This window comes from Zonotrichia leucophrys, chromosome 3 (genome assembly GCF_028769735.1).
Source record: "Zonotrichia leucophrys gambelii isolate GWCS_2022_RI chromosome 3, RI_Zleu_2.0, whole genome shotgun sequence".
Taxonomy (NCBI): Eukaryota; Metazoa; Chordata; class Aves; order Passeriformes; family Passerellidae; genus Zonotrichia; species Zonotrichia leucophrys.
In genome coordinates, this window is record NC_088172.1 from 92,557,483 (window position 1) to 92,576,401 (window position 18,919).

Here is an 18,919-nt window from a genome sequence, read left to right on the forward strand (position 1 = left end):
AAAATGGAAATAGAGGAGTTCCCTTAAACCAGCAGAGCATTCTCCAAACAGCCTGCTAACAAATGGAACTGGATTGTCTGCTACTAGCACTAGGTCTTACTTTAATTTCAAAACAACTAGTTCAGCAATTAAGACCACAATTAGCCTAATTAATGGGGAGCTATGTTTATAGCATGTTCTCACACCTACTGGTCTTTCTGGTTGTACAGTTTCACAATAAGCACAGTCCTGTTAAGCTTTACGAGACAGGTAATGGTTTTCAGAATTTCCTAAGATAAAACCTTGCCTACCACTACATTAAAGTATGAAATCCATCCAGCATTCAGCCTAGAACCATATCAGATCACTATCTTCAAGAGAAGAAGCAAGTGGGAAATTACATACACAAGTTTTTCAAAGTAATTCTTGTCTTCAAAGGGGTTTCTTTACATTTTTGAATCACTTCAATGCTTGGATTTTACAGCTAATGAATGACCACGATTCAGAAGCATGAGGCTACAGAACCAGAATTCCACCCCTGTGCAAGCCTGACACAACACATGTCTGCTCACCTGCTGGTGCATTTCGTGCCACAGGGTTTCGAGATGCCTGTCAGGGGCCACAGAGGGAACTAACAGGTGGGAATCCTGCACACACCCCCATTCTCAGACCTCCCCAGCATCACAGCCAGGCTCAGAGAGCAGAAAACACACAAGTCCTGGCCCTGAGTCAGCTTCCCCCACTGAAGTGCTCACACAGAGGGCACCATGGAAGCTGAAGGCCTGTGTTTGCATGCAGGTGTTTAGGAAAGGTTGTGCCATCATACCTGCTCCATGCCTTTGCTGTACAAGTCTTTTGCTCCTGCCACAGCAGCAAGATTGTTCGCCTCAGCTGTTGCCTAGAAAACATGGAGCATCCTGTGTCACTCACAGCATTGCCAGGTTTTACACAGCACTGCACTCCAAACATACCCCCAAAATCTCCACAGCTCCTGATGGCCAGGAAAAGGCCACACAAAAATAAGTGAAGTTCAGCAACAGACATTAAAACATTGCTGCCCTTCTTCAGCTTTCTCGCACAGCTGCAAACAAACCTCAGTTTGCTCCTACAGCCTTTTCATCATGAGCAACTTCCTCTGAATGCTCTACTGTTAATAAGCACATAAGGGTCACTAAACTATTATATTTTAATCCTGGTACTGGATTACTTCCAGTACCCAAGAGGAAAGAAGGAATCTGGGATTATTTCTACATTACAGATGTACAGTTTTGGTCTCAAATGTAATTGTCAAGTTTGTTAAGAATTTAAGTCTTATTTTCTACCTGTGTCATGTCAGGGACAATTATTGTAGTTAAAGCTGCAAGATGTCATTTTCTGGATATCTCCCAGCCAAACAGCAAGTTACAGGAAAAGAATGCTTGGACAGTAAAGCAGCTAAAAAACACAACCAACCAAACAGAACCCAGCTCAATTTGGTTGATTTAATTTCATTTGGTTGCTAAAACAGAGGGAAAAGTACTCAACCACCACAGTTCAGGTGGCTTTCAAAGCACACAGATCCTTCCAGAACAACAGCTGGGAGGGGGGGACTCAGGCCCACAGCAGTCATGATTCCTCAGCTGAAAAGAACTTATAAAGTACACATCATCTAATAGTCAGGTTATTTGAAAGAAAATAAAATACCTGCAGCATAGATTTCGGATGAGGTAGCTCCTCTCCTTGATAGATTTTAATGTAAGCCTGGGAGGGAGAAAAAGAGTTTATTTTTATAAACATTTATGCTTTAGGAGAATAAGAAATGAGGGATGATACAAAGACAGAGCTCAGATTATTTCTCTGTAATAGTGCTGAACACTAAATTATGCAATTTTCTTCACAGAAGTCTGGCAATTTTTTCCCCCTCACTTTCCTATGCTGGGGCCCAGCAGGGCAGCAGAGCACCCTGAGGGGATGCCACCCCTGTCCCAAGATGTGACAGGTTTTGACAGCCGGTTTCTACTCCCTCAAATACTTAAGGTCTTTGCTAGACAGGGAATCTTCACCCATAACAAAAGAGTGAAGATGACTATCCCAACCTTTCTGGCAAGAGGTCTGCTCAAATTTACCCCAGTGCTGGGAGAACCAATATTTACATTTCTCCACATGCCTTGATCTACTGTAGTGTAGGAAAAAAAAAAAAACAGATCAAGGCACTTTGTACAGACAGAGCTGAGCAGACAAAACACTTCCAGGCAGCCTACCCCACTGTGCCCCACCCCACTTATCCTCAGGGGTCCTTTCTGTCCCCAGGGTTCCAGGGGGCTGGAAGAGAACACACACACTTCATTTCTTGTGCAGCCCCCACAGGCTGGCCCTGGCACAGCTCCTGGGGACAGGGAAGTGGGGCACAGCAGGCAGCAGCAGCCATTCCAGGGCCTTGGACAAGCTGTGCAAGTTACACCAGCAAGGCCACTCTCAGCCCCTTGAGGGGAGTCTGTCCTCTCTCTTCTCACCACGGCTGCCCTCCCTCCCTGCCCTGGCTGCCAGCCTCAGGCCTGAGGATTTTCTGCTCCAAGGGAGGAGAGAACAAGGTTATCAGGGTCCCCATGTACTCGGTGCTCTAGGTTGCAGAACAACCTACAAAAACATATAGAGTTATACAGGACTCTGGTCCCTTGACAGCCTCCTTGCTCCTGCAGCTATTTCCTCCAAGTAAAAGCCCTACAGTTCCCAGCTCAGGCCTCACAATCTCAGCTTCAGATGCACAGTCCCAAGGGAGCAGGCCTCTTTAGTTACATAAGCATGGCATTTCTGCAGCACCCCACAGCACTGCTCCCCAAATGGATACAGGATACAAATCAGCTTTCCAGCAGTGGTTTTACTCTTGGGTTTTAGGATGCAGTGCTTTCTAAACATGCTGAACATGCCCTCCCTGCACTGTACCTGAGTGGGTCCTACTAGAGAAAAACTAGAGCAAACAGCAGCATGCAACCATGTAAACAGAGAGAGTGAACCTCTGCACTCCCATGCTGGTTTTACACTTGCCAGAACAGCCATCACTTCTGCATCTCACACCATGTCTTTCCTTCAAAAAGTTACTTTGTTTTACAAGTGAAGTTAAATGAGCTCTGGTCTCAAATTCCTTCCTTGCATAGTTTGTTTCATAACATCAGCCTAACTTTTCTATCCCAAAAGTAGCAATGCAAAACTCCTGTCTTTAGGAGACAGCGGCATCATTCCCACCAAACCAACTGTCTAAGTAGTCCCAATTAAAAAAAAAAAAAAAATAAGGCTACACACACCATCCCTGGTGATGTAGAGATTATGTTATCACATTTCTGCTGGTGTCACCATGATACCAAAAAAGCTCAAGACTAACAGCTGTGAGTATCCTGCATAAATATTTCAGAGCACAGTGGTGCTACACATGCAAGTGCTTAGAAAGCACCTTCCCTGCATGTTAAAAATCCAGAAGGGAGTATCTGAAATTCTCATTGCATTCCTATGAGTTTAAGAGCTGTTTTTCTATCTGTAAAAACTACATGACCAAAACAAAAAAAAACCAACTGGGATTTCAAAGTAGGAAAAAAATATCTACTAAAGCTTGAGCTATCTCAGCCTACTCACAGAGAGGAAAATTAAAGCTACCAACCCACAAATTTTGCTAACAGTAGCTTGCAAAGAGCCGTACTGCTAGAAAGTAGTGTGCCAGTTCTGGAAAGTCAGAGTAATGAAGTGAAAATAAAAGTGAGCTGATCAGCGAGTGTCAGCCTAGATAGCCTATCTTCTCTGGGAACAACATGGCCTAAAATTAGAATACTGTCTTTTAAGCTATTAACAGAAATAATTAGTATGAGTTTGCTTACCTTGAAGTATTCTACAAGATCTCTACAGGTCACCTTGGATCCACTAATCTCTTTTTCTACCAAGTTTTCAGGGGCAAGCAGTAACGGTATCAAATTCCGCAGTTCATTCTTAAAATCCTCATCTATATCTAGTAAAATTCAATCAATTTCAAGAAAAAAGTGGTTAGTTTTTAATCTTGTATCTCCTAAAGGAACAGTGATAGCCCACAATTCTTCTACATCTACAACATCACAATGCTGTACTGTATTTTTAAGGTATTTAAAGGCTTACAAAGAGAATATAGCTTTAGTAAATTCTAACTACTCCCAGTTAGTAGTACTCTAATGTACCAATCTTAACTGGGACAACAAGGTGCCACTGTCCTTTCAGTATTTTAAATGCACTTCCCCAATGACACCAATGCCCGATGACCTCACAGGGTGTGCCCTCAGCACAGCAGGGGCTGCCACCCCACCACTGCAACTCACTGTTACAGCCCTTGCCATCCTGATGCATTCCCTCAGCTGGGGGACACACATCCCTTGGAGGAATCCAACTGCCTCTCGTTCTGCAGTAGCAGAACACTGTGGCTTTTATCTCAGCCATTTCAGAGCTGACCTGTGGTTCAGCAAGTTCTTAGAGAAAAGCCTTTCCAGAAAAAAAAGTCTTTAATCTTGGGAATTCTGCCCTCTGGAGCCCTTCGTTATCTTTGGAATCTCCATTTAATGACCTTTAAGCATGTCTCAAGTTATCAGATTACAATGAACAGCTAGACACAAAGATATCCATTCCCTCTCCCTGCTTAATTCCTCTACTTTTAAACCACTAAAAAGAGCACACAATGCACATTTCTAAATTCTGCAGCTTCACCTTTTAGCCTTATATTTTCCAGTCAGGCATTTCAATAGCTAACCATTACAGTGCTTAACTTTCATCATATAAGAAAACAAACTCAGTGATCTGAATCAAGAAACACAAAATGAAAAGCTTCCTACCATTCAATCTCCCATCAAAATTTGGATTTGTTGCAACTTTAAGACCAGGGTGGGGCAACAGGAAACACCCAAGATTACTGAAACAGGAGTGAATATGCTTCCTTACATTCTGTAGCTCTTCATGTTGGTTTTGCTTTACCTGAAGGAAAAAAAGGTATTAAGAACTGCTACCAGTTTTACAGCATTGCAGTTAAGATTAACCATCATCTTAAAAGCAGCAAGAGCACAAAAGTGTGTTTAAGCTTTTATTTCTGAACTTAATAATGTTAACTTTGCCTATAAGTAGAAACACCACAAATGTATTTTATTAGCACAAGGAGCCAGCTCATGATGCATCATTGTCTTGACAGCACAGTGTCACTTACAAGATCAGAACAGGACTACTGGAGATAACTTACCTGCAATCTTTTCTCTAGGAACTTTCTTCCTCCTTCCAAGCCATATGCATGTTCATAAGGATAACTCCAATCTCTAATTAAGAACATTAATGTCTGCAACAGGAAGAACAACAGCAGCGAATGCTTTGCATCATTCCTAACGTCAAAAATTTCTATCACATGTGATTATTTTAAGTATTTGGCTGCTCTAAAACTAAATATATTATAGATTACAAGCAAGGATACTATGTAAATGTTTGGGTATATTTGGCTGCACTAAATGTAGCAGCCTTGTAGTTCTGTGGTGCAAGTCATTGCTTGTTTAAAAAACCAACTAAACAGAACACCCACCACCAAACAGGACCTTTTCTCAGAACCATCTACCACCAGCAAGGACCAACTATATCTCAGAGTAATAAAAAAGAAGGCAGTACAAAATTTATCTCCTTAACACCTGCATAACACTTGACATTTTGATTCTTTTTATACCTTATAACTCAAGCACAAAGCTATACTTGCCCAAAATGTGATTCTCTTCAGCATTTTTCCATTGGGGTTTTGCAAAGCCATGTGGCAATAGCGAAGGAAAATTAGTCTTGCAAAGAACTGGTTACCTTCAGCCCAACTAACTGATCTGCAGAAATTATCCTGAGCTCATTTTCTACACATTAAATCTATTTAACACAGTTACCTGAAACGGCTTTTGGTAGATTTCTTCCATAGCTAGTCTTCCATATTCTGTAAACAACTGAGAGAAAGAACAGTGTAAGGATGTGCCACACAGAAAACATTTTTCTGCTGTGAAATATTCTATTACGTCACTAAAAAACAAATCATTCAATCTTATATCTTACTATAGGTTTCAATCTTATGCCTTACTACAGGTTGAGAATGGCAAACAATCCTCAATAATGAGTATACCAACCCTCAATAAGATTCAGGTAGGAGACATGATTCCCACAGGCTTCACAGTGCCATTCCTGAACTGTCAACACACTGCAGTTTTAAGTGGGTGGCTGTTGGGCTATTCTCAGAGAAAAGCTGGCTGCATTTCTCACCAAGCCAACTTCCAACACTTGCTTCCTAGGCTAAGGAGGTAAGGCTGACTAACATTTGCCCCTTACTTCCCACAAAAGGTTTATTCCTGGAAATCCCAGGGAACTTGGCTCTAGCCAATATATCAGACATTTAAATACAAGCCAAGTTCAGCAGCTTCTCAGATCTCTGCTTCACCTCATGACCTTTAATAATTGTTCCTTCCCTCCAGTATAAAAGCTGGTATCAGCTGTCTTCCTCTGCCTGCTTTCACCATCTTTAACACCAGCAGCAGCATTCCTTGCTGGCCAAGCCACCCACAAGAGCAGGAATGAGGGACTGTGCTGGCTGCCTCAGCACAGGTCAGTACTGGCAGGGCTTGATCCATGCCAGCCTCCTTACAGATACTGCAGGTTGAGATGATGGAAGCACACCAGAACTCTGCAGTGCCAGGCAATCATTATTCTGCATTAAACTAACTCCTGGAGTGTCTCAGGTAGATTATGGCTCAAAGGGCACGTCTGGTGTTGATCACAAGAGCACCTGGAAGTCACAAGATTAATTTAATTTACAAGCCCTTGTCACCCTGAGCAAAAGCAGCTGTGAAGTGGCCAAGCACCCACAAGAGTCTGGTTTCTTTGACCCAAACTCTTTACCTCATTCACTTCCCTGCTAAATGTAAAAGGCAGTCAGAGACTAACAGTATTTCACAATTATATAAATTCCTATTAAAACAGAAATTCAGAATTTCCTTCCCTTAGATCATGATTCCCTGCTGCAACTTTAAATTGTATTTGTATTTATCATCCTTATTTATCCTTGTATTTATCATCCTTCAAATCTCACCCTCCAGCAGAACAGAGATAGATTGTTTTATTCAGATTACACCAAGCCTGTTAAAGGACCAAAGTCTCAAGGGAAGCCTGGCTCTCAAATAATGACCTACAGATTTTTTGTTCTCACTGCTCGGTTGTGGTTTTTTTTGGGGTGTAGGGGGTATGGGCCCAGTGATTCAACCCTGCTAATTGAGAACAGCTTCATAAGAATACTTTTAGTTAGTGCTCTTTTACTTCCAGCATTGGCAGCCAGTCTGCTGCAGCACTGAAGACACACAGAACAGTTTTAAGCCGTGACAAGGTCATGGCCTTGGCATTTGGCAATACACAAGCGACTCTGTAAAGCTACAGGTTTTAAGTTAAGGAGATAATGTTCTTGCACCATTCACATGAAGCCATAATTCAGTGGCCTTTGACCACAATGTTGCATTAGAGGATAAAAACCCCATGGTGAAGACATTCTCCTGCTTTTATTTCTAAGCAGAATAAAACTCTGCAGAAGTTTCTCAGCTGAAAAAACAGAGATGGCTTCTGGGCAGAAGACTCTTTCTGGCCTGAGCCAAACTCCAGCACTTCCTTACAAACTGCTTATGAAATAACATCCATTTTCCTATTTTAGGAAAAACATGTAGCACTGGAATTTCACCATTAAGGATTTCCATAAACAATTTTCCTTTCTCATTTCCTCAGGAATTTAAGAACTTGCAATACAGAGAACAGACTTTAGGAGAACCAGCCCGATTAGAAGCTCATACTATTTTACCTCTACACTGGCACAGTAGAAGCATCATGAAATTGATGCAAACACAGTTTTTACAGACTGTACCAGTCTGTACTGTACCTTTAGTTTCAGGTCAAATTCAGTGTTTTACATGAGCTCCCAAGTCAGTTACATGAATAGTAACTTCCAGAACATTGTCAAGACTATCAGTTCAGAAGCAGTTTAACATAAATTCACCATATTCCTACCTGCAAGTGCTGAAGGTCATCTTCCTGAATATTCTGAGACAAGTTGTATACCTGCAAGAGACAATTACAGTGTCACATGAAACCACTGTCTTACAATCATAGTCTCTTTCACACACTGAGTATATTTGCTCCCTCTAGAAAAAGTGTAACTACCCAAAAGTCAGCAAGTAGAAAGGTGTCACAGAACACACCTCAAACAAAAGTCACCTCCTTATTCAAAAATGATTCACCAGAGTTCACCAGAGCCAACTCCACAGGACAGAAGCAATGCTCTACCTACTCCTGTTCCTTTTAGGTTGTGGCATGTCTGAAGAAAGTCACTTGTCACCCCTCAAAAACCTGCTCACTTTGGCACCTCTAAGGCACAAGCTTAGAAGTAGCTTCGAGTATAGCACAATTCTCAGGAGTTTAATTGACACTTGAACAGAAGTAGCAATTTTAAGTTTGGCTGATCACAGCATGTCACCCTAAACCCTATCTACAGCCTTAAGAAAGATTCTGTAACACATCTGTAAAGAAGCAGCTGCTACTTTGACATCTTGGGGGAAGGGGATTTCCTAGTTCTGTCAGCAATTCAACTCAGCCTGGCCTTGCATAACCTTGATTCCACCAAGCAACTTGGGTAGTTTATGTACCACAATAAGAAAAAGTATGGAATTTTAAATCAGAGCTGGAGGAAGATTGCAGGTGTGCTCAGGATATATTCTTTGCACAATCAGGATAGAGGCTTCTGCCATTATTTGCCAGCAGGGATATTCTCACCTGGACAGAGCTCGTCATGGTGCTGAGGGCAAAAACTGTTGCACAGTCTTTGATAGTGGATTGGCTATCAAAGGCACCTTGGGTATCCATGAGTAGCACAGCAACCTGCAGAGTTTGAAAGAACAGCAGCAGTTAACCAGATCATGGACCCCTCCACACTCCTGGCCACGGGGGTCAGCTCTGTTTCAATCTCTGCCCCGTGCCTGCTGAAGAAACCTCAGTCACCTGCACAGGGGACAGCACACAGGCACAGCTGAGTGAGCAGCAGCAGAGGGCCCTGCCATCAGCCTCTGACCCTGCCTGGCCACCCTGTCCCAGAGAAACAGCCCTCCCTGGCCCACTGGGGGTGCCATGCAGACCAACTGGCAGCTCTCCTCCACTGCAAGAACACCAGCCTCAGCTGCAGATCTGGCACAGCTCATCAGAGCTAAGAGTAAGATGGCTACTTATAAATACATATATATCTTAAGATAACTTTTTTCAGCAGAAAACAAGATGTTTGATATTGTCTGCTGGAACAACAAGGAAGGAAGTGATATTAATGAAAAAAGTTTATCAGTCCAACTCCCATCTTTGGGATCTGCTACATTTTCCTTCTCCTTCCCACTGAGAAGCAAGAACAAGTGAGTGATTTGTTCCCAAAGCATAAGCAGATTCACACATAACTGTTTTTTAACTAGAGAAATGTTTGGTTAGCTGTGAAATTTGTTAAACATCACTAAGCCACTATTTTTAAAATCCATGTCCCACAGATTGGGCATCAGATGCTTCCTTTGCAAATGCAAAGGGTATGAAATTTAAATAACCTAAAACCAATGGTTTAGAACACAAATAGCTCAAGATGACCACCACTATTGTGAAGTAAATATTTATTAATGACATTAACATAACACCTAATTTCAGCATAAACACCTCCCAGTAAACTTTGCAGTCAAACTGACTTGAGAGTTAAAAAAGAATCAAGTGCTTTTTTTCTCACTGTTAGACTTATCCTTTTTTATAGGCTGCTTGCTAAAATTAAATGGAAGGACCAGCTTCCAGACCCTGAAGTACTTACAGCCATGCACTACACTTTACTACAGCTACAAGTTAGAACATATTCTCACCCTTCAAAGAACAGTGTGTGTTACAGAGCTTTCCCCCCCCCAGCATTTGCCTGTAGATGGTATTTATAGCCATTACAGATTTACAACAACCCCAGGATAACCCACCCAGAAGCCTGGACAGGGCAGATTTTACTAAAACAAAGTACTCTCAGAATGAGACTATTGTTGAATTTTGGGTTGTAAGAACCAATCTCCATCCTTACACTGATAACAGTTTCCAAATATGTTACACAGCTGCTCAGTGCAAAGGAAGGCAACCAATGTTCAAACAGCCGCCATGAAATCCATGACATTAAACGTGTACACAGAGGCAAAAATCCTATTTAAGTTTTAGAACGACAAAACAGTTTATGCTGAAGGGGACCTCTAAGAATCATCTTGTTCCAATCCCTCTGCCAAAGGCAGGGACACCATCCACCAGACCAGGTTGCTTGGAGCCCCACTGAACCTGACCAGGAACACCTCCCCAGTGCGGCATCCACAGCCTCTCTATTTTTAAAAACCCAAAAAACATCAAACCAAAAAAAAAAGAAAACCAACCCACCACACAACCAAACCAGGAAGCCTACAACTCCTGCAAGGGAGACCTTGAGTAAATCAAGGTAAGTTAAGCACTCACCTTTGTTCCATTAGGTTTTTCAATTACAAACACTTCACTCCAAATCTGAATGCCAGTGGTTTCCCGTTCACATCCACCTCTCCATGTAAACCCAGTCAATGGCTCCGTGTTTCCACCTATCCAACAAGGAGAAGTCTACAAAGCAAAAGGAAAAACTTATGTAAAACCAAGGAGGAGATTTCTATTGTTTTTTAACATGCTATGTTTTAGCAGACTTCCACACTGTTATTACATTTTCCTCAGAGCCAGCTGACAACACTACAAAAAATATTAAAACACAGTGCTACTCTGCTGTGTTTCAAGATCATCCACAAAGCAACCCCATGGTATTTGAGTGGCTGCACAACTTTTCAGACACTGAAATGTAAACGTGCACAGTTTTTGAGTCTCCAGCACACAGAGGTATTGAGAACAGCACAGTTTCGTCCACCAGTTCCACTCTCACAGCTGAGAAAACTCTGCTTAAACAGAACAGCAGATATTTCAACTCAGGAACAGCTAAACCTCAGCAAGAGACAAAACACCTGATCTTAACTTAATCCTCTCCCTTCCCCCTCAGTAACAGCTGGCCCAAGCATTTGAGTCCCTGCACTAACAGAAGCCAGCACCACACTCCCAATGCTATCTTGCAGAAGCCACAGAGAACAGACAAGAACCAGAAGATTCACAATCTATACTTGCCAGCTACAGAGAAAAGGTCAGTTTAAGAGTTTGATAGATGCCAATCAACCCACCCATATTAGAGCTGAGAAGCTATCTGAGAGGTGAGTACAGTTGGCATCTACCATCCCTGCCTGATGGAATTGTAATGAGGTCTTCAAGGACAGGGGCAGAGCAGCAGCTCACCCACAAGAATTCAGCCATTATATGAGCACATCTAACCCAGAAATGCAGCTCATGCACTGGCAAGACAGGAGGATGAGCAGGCACCCAAAGGAAGTTTCACTTTGATGGGTTTTTCTGCAGCCCCCTCATCAGTTAAACTGTTGTCTGCCTGCCACTTCTTTCAGGGAGGATTTCAGTGTATACAAAGCTTTCTTTCACAGGCTAGAACACAGCAAGCTGGCATAAGAGACATTTAATGAATTGCCTTCAACTGCCCAGAGCAGATTCCCAGCCAGGAAAGAGTCTACTGAGAAGGTCAAAGTAGAGATTTCTCAATTCACTTCTGGGCTCTACCTTGCTGACTCCACACTGGCAGTTTTCAGATAATGGCTCAAGACATTTCTTCACATTTCAGAACACAGCATTGGTACCCAGGGACTGAACAGAATAAAAATACTTGAAACAACTAAGTGAAACTGCTTATTTCTAAAGGGGGATGGAAAAAAACCTGCACATTTTCCTTATGCCTAGCAGCCTGAAGGCAATCCAGAAGTTCTGCACCAGCATTCTTTCAAATGCTAACAGTGCCCCACTCAACTCTGCTACTTAGATCAGACAAAGGGGAGAGACACAGACAAAAATTCAGAAAATGAACACAGGTATGCAAGTAAAGAGTTCTACAGGTCTGTACAGTTGTTTGGGTTTGGCTGTTTGGGGTTTCTTTTCCCCTTTTGTTTATTTTGATAGGCACACACACCTCTACCAGAGACACTAAGCAAAACCTGAACAGCTTTTCCCTGTAGTTTTTCTATCCCAGAAGATGCTGATGCTTCCACAGACCACTCTAGAAATGAGAAATGAAAGCTCCAAGCCTGCTCTGTGCTGCAGCACACTCCAGGATACAGTTTGACAATCTGTATCACATCTCACATGTACCTGTCAATGGGCTGCAGCTTTTTACTTTTCAAAAAGACTCCATTATTCAGTATGTTCCATTTTTCCTTTATACAAGAATACTTTAGCCCATTTTGGTCCAGACATTATTCCTATTTGTATTCCTCCTATTTGTAACAAACCAGATCAAAACTACACAGTTTGACAAGTCCCTCAATGAGCACTAGATATGAGCTCATTTGATTTCACTAGTGATTCACATCACAGGAGACTTTGGTGTTTGAACAGGCTCAGCTTCACCTGAAGCTGCTTCATCTCATGGATGATGTACTTAAACCTGCCTCTGACTGACCTCTGCATCACTTTGAAACACTTCTGGCTTGTTACCTGCATCTTTCCTTAACTAAAGCTCAGTATTTTAAGTATCCATCCATCAAGCTGGCTTGAAAGATATTCCAGAGATGGGAGGAGGAAAAAAAGGCTCCTACCTGAAATCAAGCTAGAAGTTGCTCTACAATTTTATCTCAGTACCCTAAAGGGTAATTTCTCTAACTTTACTCCACACTAAGGAAAAGCCCAATGCAGCTTTATTTGCTTAGGGCAATAATACACAGTTCACCCTAACTAAGAAGGTGTAAAAAAATAAACTTTTCCATCTAAACTTACAGGTGTTGCTGCACCCAACTCTTACTAAAGCTCAGCACCACAGGCTCCGTGCAGCAGCTTGCTGAGTACAGAAGTGCTGCTGTTCCATTTCAAAAGAGCAATCACAGCACTAACGATCAGTGCTAGAAATGACACATCCACCTCCCTGAAGGCAGCAATCAACCTCTGCCCTGCCAAAATCCTACCTGTGACTTCAGCTGGCACCACTGAGATTGTTACAATGCCAACTTTCCACATGACCTCTGGCACTCAGTTTAAGACAAGAAAATGAGATTCTGAAGGTTTTATTGGCAAGTTTTTCATTATGCATGTATGTTAATGTCCACATAAAAGGACACCCCAAAATTGCTTGATTGGCACATGAACTGAATGCAGTCGCTTTAGTATTCTGTGCAATATTTAGTTCACAGAAAATACAGACTTGCAATTGAGCCTGACTAAAGATGGAGGGCTCAGACTAAGTACTATAAAACTATACCAAGATCTCTCCTCCTGTACTAAATTTGGATAAGCAGAGGATATCATTTGACTTCATACAACTCAAGAGTGCTCCAAAGAGGAGGCGTTGCATTTATCCTCCATCACCCCCAGCTCCCATCAATCAGTTTGCAGCAGTTCTGATGCTTGTCAAACTCCCTCCCTAAGCCAATTTACGTCACTGAGCTGGCAGAAAAACAATTCAGCAAAGTGCAGTGTCTTCTGATGCATCACTGAGTTGGATCAGCTCAACTAAAGGTCTGCAAGCAATACATCTTCAGAATGGAAATACCTGGCCAGAAGCAGCACATGGAGAGCAAGACTTCTCTGCTCTTGGTAAGAAACAATTGTTACAGTAGATTGGCAAGCTTGCTTTCACCTTCAGTTCAAGAGAAACAAATGCTATTTTGAAGGACATTTATAGAAAACTGAGAAAAGTGACTGCACAATAAAGGAAACAGAGAGGCCTGATACACAAGGCTGAAACAGCATTTCAATGTGTTTTGTTATATGAACATTTATTTCACTATCTGAAAATTAAGAGTATTTGTTTAAAGCCCAGCCCTTCTGTTTTCAAAAGGAAACTCACACTACCTCTGCCCAGCCCAGCACCTTGCTCAGATCATTGGATGCAGGAGTTTGTGTTTTTCTTTGTTTGCAGGGAGTGCTGGGGGTTTTATTGTTTGGTTAATTTTGAACACCATCCATAATAAATGAAATATTTTTCCTCCCTAGGTTAAAAGAGTCTCAAGAAGTCAGGAGTACCAGCCTGCTACTCTGGATTCCTCCTACCCCGAGACCCTATCTTCAGGGTCTTTCTTCCACAGCTCTTCCAAAATGAGGGAGAGGAACTCAATAACAGGCACCACTGGGATTGAGAGAAGGAAGTCTACATTTGCCAACTATCAGCAGCTTTTCTGCTGTACTCTCATACTTCCTGTAAATGCAGGGTTCATCTTCATTTTCCCTCAAGCCAGCTAGCACAAATTACCTCCAAAGAACAGTAACAAAAAAGGAATCAGTTCTGGGTTTCTAAGAGCTTCAAAAAGCAACAAAACACTGACCTGTCAATATTCATAAAGCAGATTAAAAGAAACACCCCACAAACTGTGACAGGCAGATGTGTATGGTTCACAGAAAATCCCACTCCACCTTTTCCATGTAAGCCAAGGGCTCAAAACAAGACAACACTAGCCAAAAGCTACAAACTAAAAGAAGAAATTAAATTTTGGATCAGGCTTTAATCAATCAATAACTTAAAAGGATTTTAAGAGTTCCTGGACTCCATTCAGAAATGCATTCCAAGCAGCAAAAAGGAAGCTTTCTCTTTCTTGTCATACATCATATTTAAGCAGATTTAGCTATCTGGTAAGACTTTTATTTTTGCAACAATGGGCAAGTGAGTACTATAATATGATTTCAGGAGATAAAGTCACAGCAAGGCTCCTCCAAGTCACCACCTGGAAAAGCCCTTCCCCAAAGCTCAATTAAAGGCCATCACACTTCATCATTCAAGTTCTTCTTGTGTCCACTTACACTGGGACACCAATAAATTCCCTTGGTAACTGCAAGACAGGGTACATTGAAAAACTGTCACTTAAATACCCTTCTTCACAGTTGTAGAAGCAGAGCAGGTGATTTCCCCTCCCCCCCAATGTATCAGAAAATTTTGACTGGCTCTATTTATGCTCAATTTAACAAACACAAAGAGAAATTACTAAAATACCAAAGCACTTTTCTCCTGCAGGAAAAATCCAAACTACTCACCCTGTTATACATGTATCTAAGCATGAAGTCCAGCAAAAAAGATTTTCCTTTGCGGAAAGCTCCTGCTACAGACACAACTACTATGTTAAGATCTTTAATATGTTCCTGAAGCAAGATTTTTTCCAAAGCTGATTCATCTAATTCAAAGTTATGGTCATCTTCATGAGCAAGGACAATCTGTATGGGGCGTGGCTTATCCAGCTCCACCTCGTCATCTGAGTCGGGCAGGGCGTCCGAGTCCGGCAGGGCATCGTCCTCTTCCTCTTCATAAAGCTTACCTGCAAATGGACAGGTGAGAACACTTTAGTGAGGCACAGCTCAGGGCAAACAACACTTTTTCTTTTATTGTGAAGCCTTGAGCTGGGCTTCCATCTCCAGCAGCAAGGGTGATGTTCTTGGGAATGCCAAGAGGCCAACAGAAGCTCCCTGTGCATTTTCATCAGCTTTGTGTCTAGCCTATATTTCAAATCTCTCTCTCTCAGATATGTATTAAGGAATCACAAAAAAACCTCAACCCTGATTTTCAGCTTCAAAACCCCTTTTAAAGGCATCTTAAGGGCCTTTTATCTGGGGAAAAAAAAAAGAATCATTTCAAAGAAGCTTGAAAGAGGACTAAAAAAGGGCATTTTTATATCACCACCTTCTTGTTGTAAGGGTGCCAGGGGAAATGAATGTTTTCTGTCAACAGGTTTGTTTGCCAACAGGCACAAGCAAGACCATGGATCTAGAATGGAAGCCCAGGATAACAAACATCAGATGAATAAACTCCTCTCTAATCCCAACACTGTTTCAAGTCTCAATACAGCACAGACTTTAGAATACCTATTCCCTATCTGCAAGACAAATTACTGAACATGTGCATGTCCTAACACTTCTGGGATAAGAAAACAAAAAAAGCCCATTGAAGTAGTTTCTGGTTTCATTTTCTTCCCACAGTGCACTATTAAGCAAGATTTAGCAACAGTAAGTATCAACTCTTTAAAAACAGTTAAGAGACTATTTCATACACAATTTAACAATTAATACCCTTTCAGGACAAAACAGTAGCTGAAAAAAAAACTCTAACTCAGATTAAAGCTACTAATGAATGTAAGGTAACACAGCCCTTCAGACATACACTATATCAGTGCAAATATCCTATATTCTTGACTTTTAGAATTCAGGAGTTAATTGGATTGGAGGCCTAAAAGAAAACCAAACTACCCTGTCCAAGGTGAAGTTTCCTCTTGTTCAGGCACCACAACACTGAAGTTTGTCCCACAGCAGAAATCAACTCTACCATTCCTGACAAGCATCTGGAAAGCTTCTTTGTGTTTACTGAATTGCCTCCCACTCCCAATTTAAATTTTGCCATGTTCTATTGGAAGCCCATGTGCAAAAACCTGACCAAGGCACCTTCCTACCAGTTACTTATCTGGGATTATCACATATGATTTTCAGCACACTGTCCTTCTAGTCATGTTTCCATTTCCAAGCCAAGGCAGCAGCCACCCCCAGTCCCTTGATGTGCTGCTCAGAGAGGTTTCCTGTGGCAGCAGCCCACAAGGAGTGTTCTCCTGCAGGATGCAGCCATGAGGCACCATGGAACACACAGGTTCATTCACCCATGGCAGGGAACCTGCCAATGCTCACAGGAACTGCCAAGGCATTCCTGTCAGACCTTGCATGTGAGATACCATTCTCAGCAAAAGACTTATGAGCAGGGCTCCAGTTTTGTGCATGTAATGAGACACTGCAGTTATCACCATAAATCTGAAAAACTGCTAACACAGTGACCCTGAAGTTTCTCCAGCAATTTTCTCCTTACCCAGCTCTGACAACACCTCATTTAGTTGCAAAATGACAGAGAATGTTTCCACTTCCAAACATCAAATCTTGTGCTGTCCCAAAGCCCAATGGTATTAAATCTTGAAAAAAATTGGTTTGAACATACTAAGCTTGCATGGTGCTTGGTTTGCACAGGAAGTACACTTGAGTGCTTAAATCCTAAGCAGCTAGAACCAAACTGCAACATTATCCAAGTAGGTGTGCAAAACAGCCCCCAGCATCACCCTAGCTCAAAGTGATTAATACAGCAGGCCAAAAAATTGATTACACTAGCAGGCCTGACAACTGGAAGAAGTAACTTTTAAAAGAAAATCTGTTAACGGGCCACCAAACTATACAAACTACACTGACACTGACTGGTCAGCACTTCAGAGGAAAGTCTCTCTCTTTTGGCCTCAAGGTTTTGTATTCCCAGATATTTAATAAGCCCTCTCCTCTTTATTGAAAGAGTTTCTATACAGGCTTTGCCTCATATAGGCAAAGGATAGGATCCTTTGGAGGCCAGAAAACTTGAGAGGATAGCCCAGGTATGGAGGGACAAAGATTTTGACAATCAGAAAGAAAGCTTCCAACATCACAGCCTACAAACATAAAGGGAATATTCTATTGATAAAAGTATTGAAGTCAGATAGTTCCAAGAAGAGGTGCCTGTGCTCTAGCAAACACATTGACACAATGTTTCACAGCCTCTATTCAAGGTATGTTCCTGGTAGTGTAACTTGGTTACTTGGAACAACCTCCTATTCTTTTATTTACATACACACTTCACTTAAATACACAGCTGCAGTAAGGGATTGGTTCTGTAAACTGGGGCAGACTGAAAAATGGTTTGAAGCCACACCTGCAGCTTCTCTTCATTCACTTGGAGCCTGACATTAACCATCCTGTCCTACCTGGAAGTCATCAAAACTTGTCAGACCCCAAAGACCTCAAGCTGCAGCAGCATCCTTGTGCTAGTGCAGAGCACAGCCACACAAAACCTCTTCAGGCCAAGGAGATTTCAGAACAAACAAGTGGAACGGACCTTTATCAATAGTTATTTATAAACAAGCAAATTCTCCCTATCACAAGGAGATAGTACTATCAAGAGCTTACACAAAATATGCCCATTGAAAGCTCCCACCTTGTTAACAGCATTCTGCACCACTGAAGCTCATTAGCTCAGAGGGAACAGGAGAGATGATTCATCCTAGACCCTACTCAACTCCTATTAGATTTCACTTACCAGCAGAAATTGGAAGTCAAACCCAGAGCACAAAGTTGGGTTTTTTTGGTTGGTTTGGGTCAAGTTGGATTGTTGGCTTTTTTTTTCCCTTTGACTAACCAGCTTAATATATCTACAAGTTCCCAACCTACCTACAGAAAAGGCCATCATGGCCATCAGTCAAGCACTTTAGAGGGTGGAGACCTGCAGTGCTGACAGCTGTGAAAGCAACTTGATCCATCCAGAAGAGCTGGTTTGATAACTTGGTGCTCGAGTGGCAGAGAACCCTCCTCCTTTCCAGATTTTGAACTAGTTGGCAATTCACAGGACACACATTGCACAGGTCAAGCATGTTAACTACAGAACAAGTGCCACTGCTCGTCCCAGCAGCAAATCAGCATGTGCAACCCTGTCAGGTGTCCCAGGCAGATGTCACACCCTTTTGTGATCCTTTATCTTGCCTTGTGGCTGCTCACCCTGGCTAGCTGCTGTCTCAGGCAGCACTCAGGGAGCCTTTCTAGAAGGCTTCAGTATCATGGCCAGAGAGGTCACATTACACTTCCAAGAATTACTTTCAGTACAGCCTCTGGAAACAAAGGTCAGGACAAGAAACATGCCCCTTCACAGTCCAGTTTTCTGCAAGAGCACTGTGGAAATTCTCAAAGTAGAATAATAATAAACATGCTGACAGCACTGTCCGGTCAGCTCAGGCCAGGAGTTTATGCAATTCAGAACTCAAAGCCCTGTCCCTTGGCT

At 42.1% G+C, this 18,919-nt stretch overlaps 1 protein-coding gene across 4 annotated transcripts in view; it reads right to left on the reverse strand.

Annotated features, from left to right (window-relative positions):
- ATL2 (atlastin GTPase 2) overlaps positions 1-18,919 on the reverse strand; it is a 40,783-nt gene that overhangs the window by 5,070 nt on the left and 16,794 nt on the right. For all 4 annotated transcript variants that reach the window (XM_064709300.1, XM_064709302.1, XM_064709303.1 and 1 more), the window contains 10 exons: positions 15,133-15,410; positions 10,504-10,638; positions 8,779-8,883; positions 8,017-8,067; positions 5,868-5,924; positions 5,198-5,290; positions 4,800-4,938; positions 3,825-3,952; positions 1,663-1,719; positions 806-877 (listed from right to left, as the gene is read on the reverse strand). In XM_064709300.1, coding sequence (XP_064565370.1) covers positions 806-877; positions 1,663-1,719; positions 3,825-3,952; positions 4,800-4,938; positions 5,198-5,290; positions 5,868-5,924; positions 8,017-8,067; positions 8,779-8,883; positions 10,504-10,638; positions 15,133-15,410 — 1,115 coding nt within the window. The remainder of the gene's footprint in view (positions 1-805; positions 878-1,662; positions 1,720-3,824; positions 3,953-4,799; positions 4,939-5,197; positions 5,291-5,867; positions 5,925-8,016; positions 8,068-8,778; positions 8,884-10,503; positions 10,639-15,132; positions 15,411-18,919) is intronic.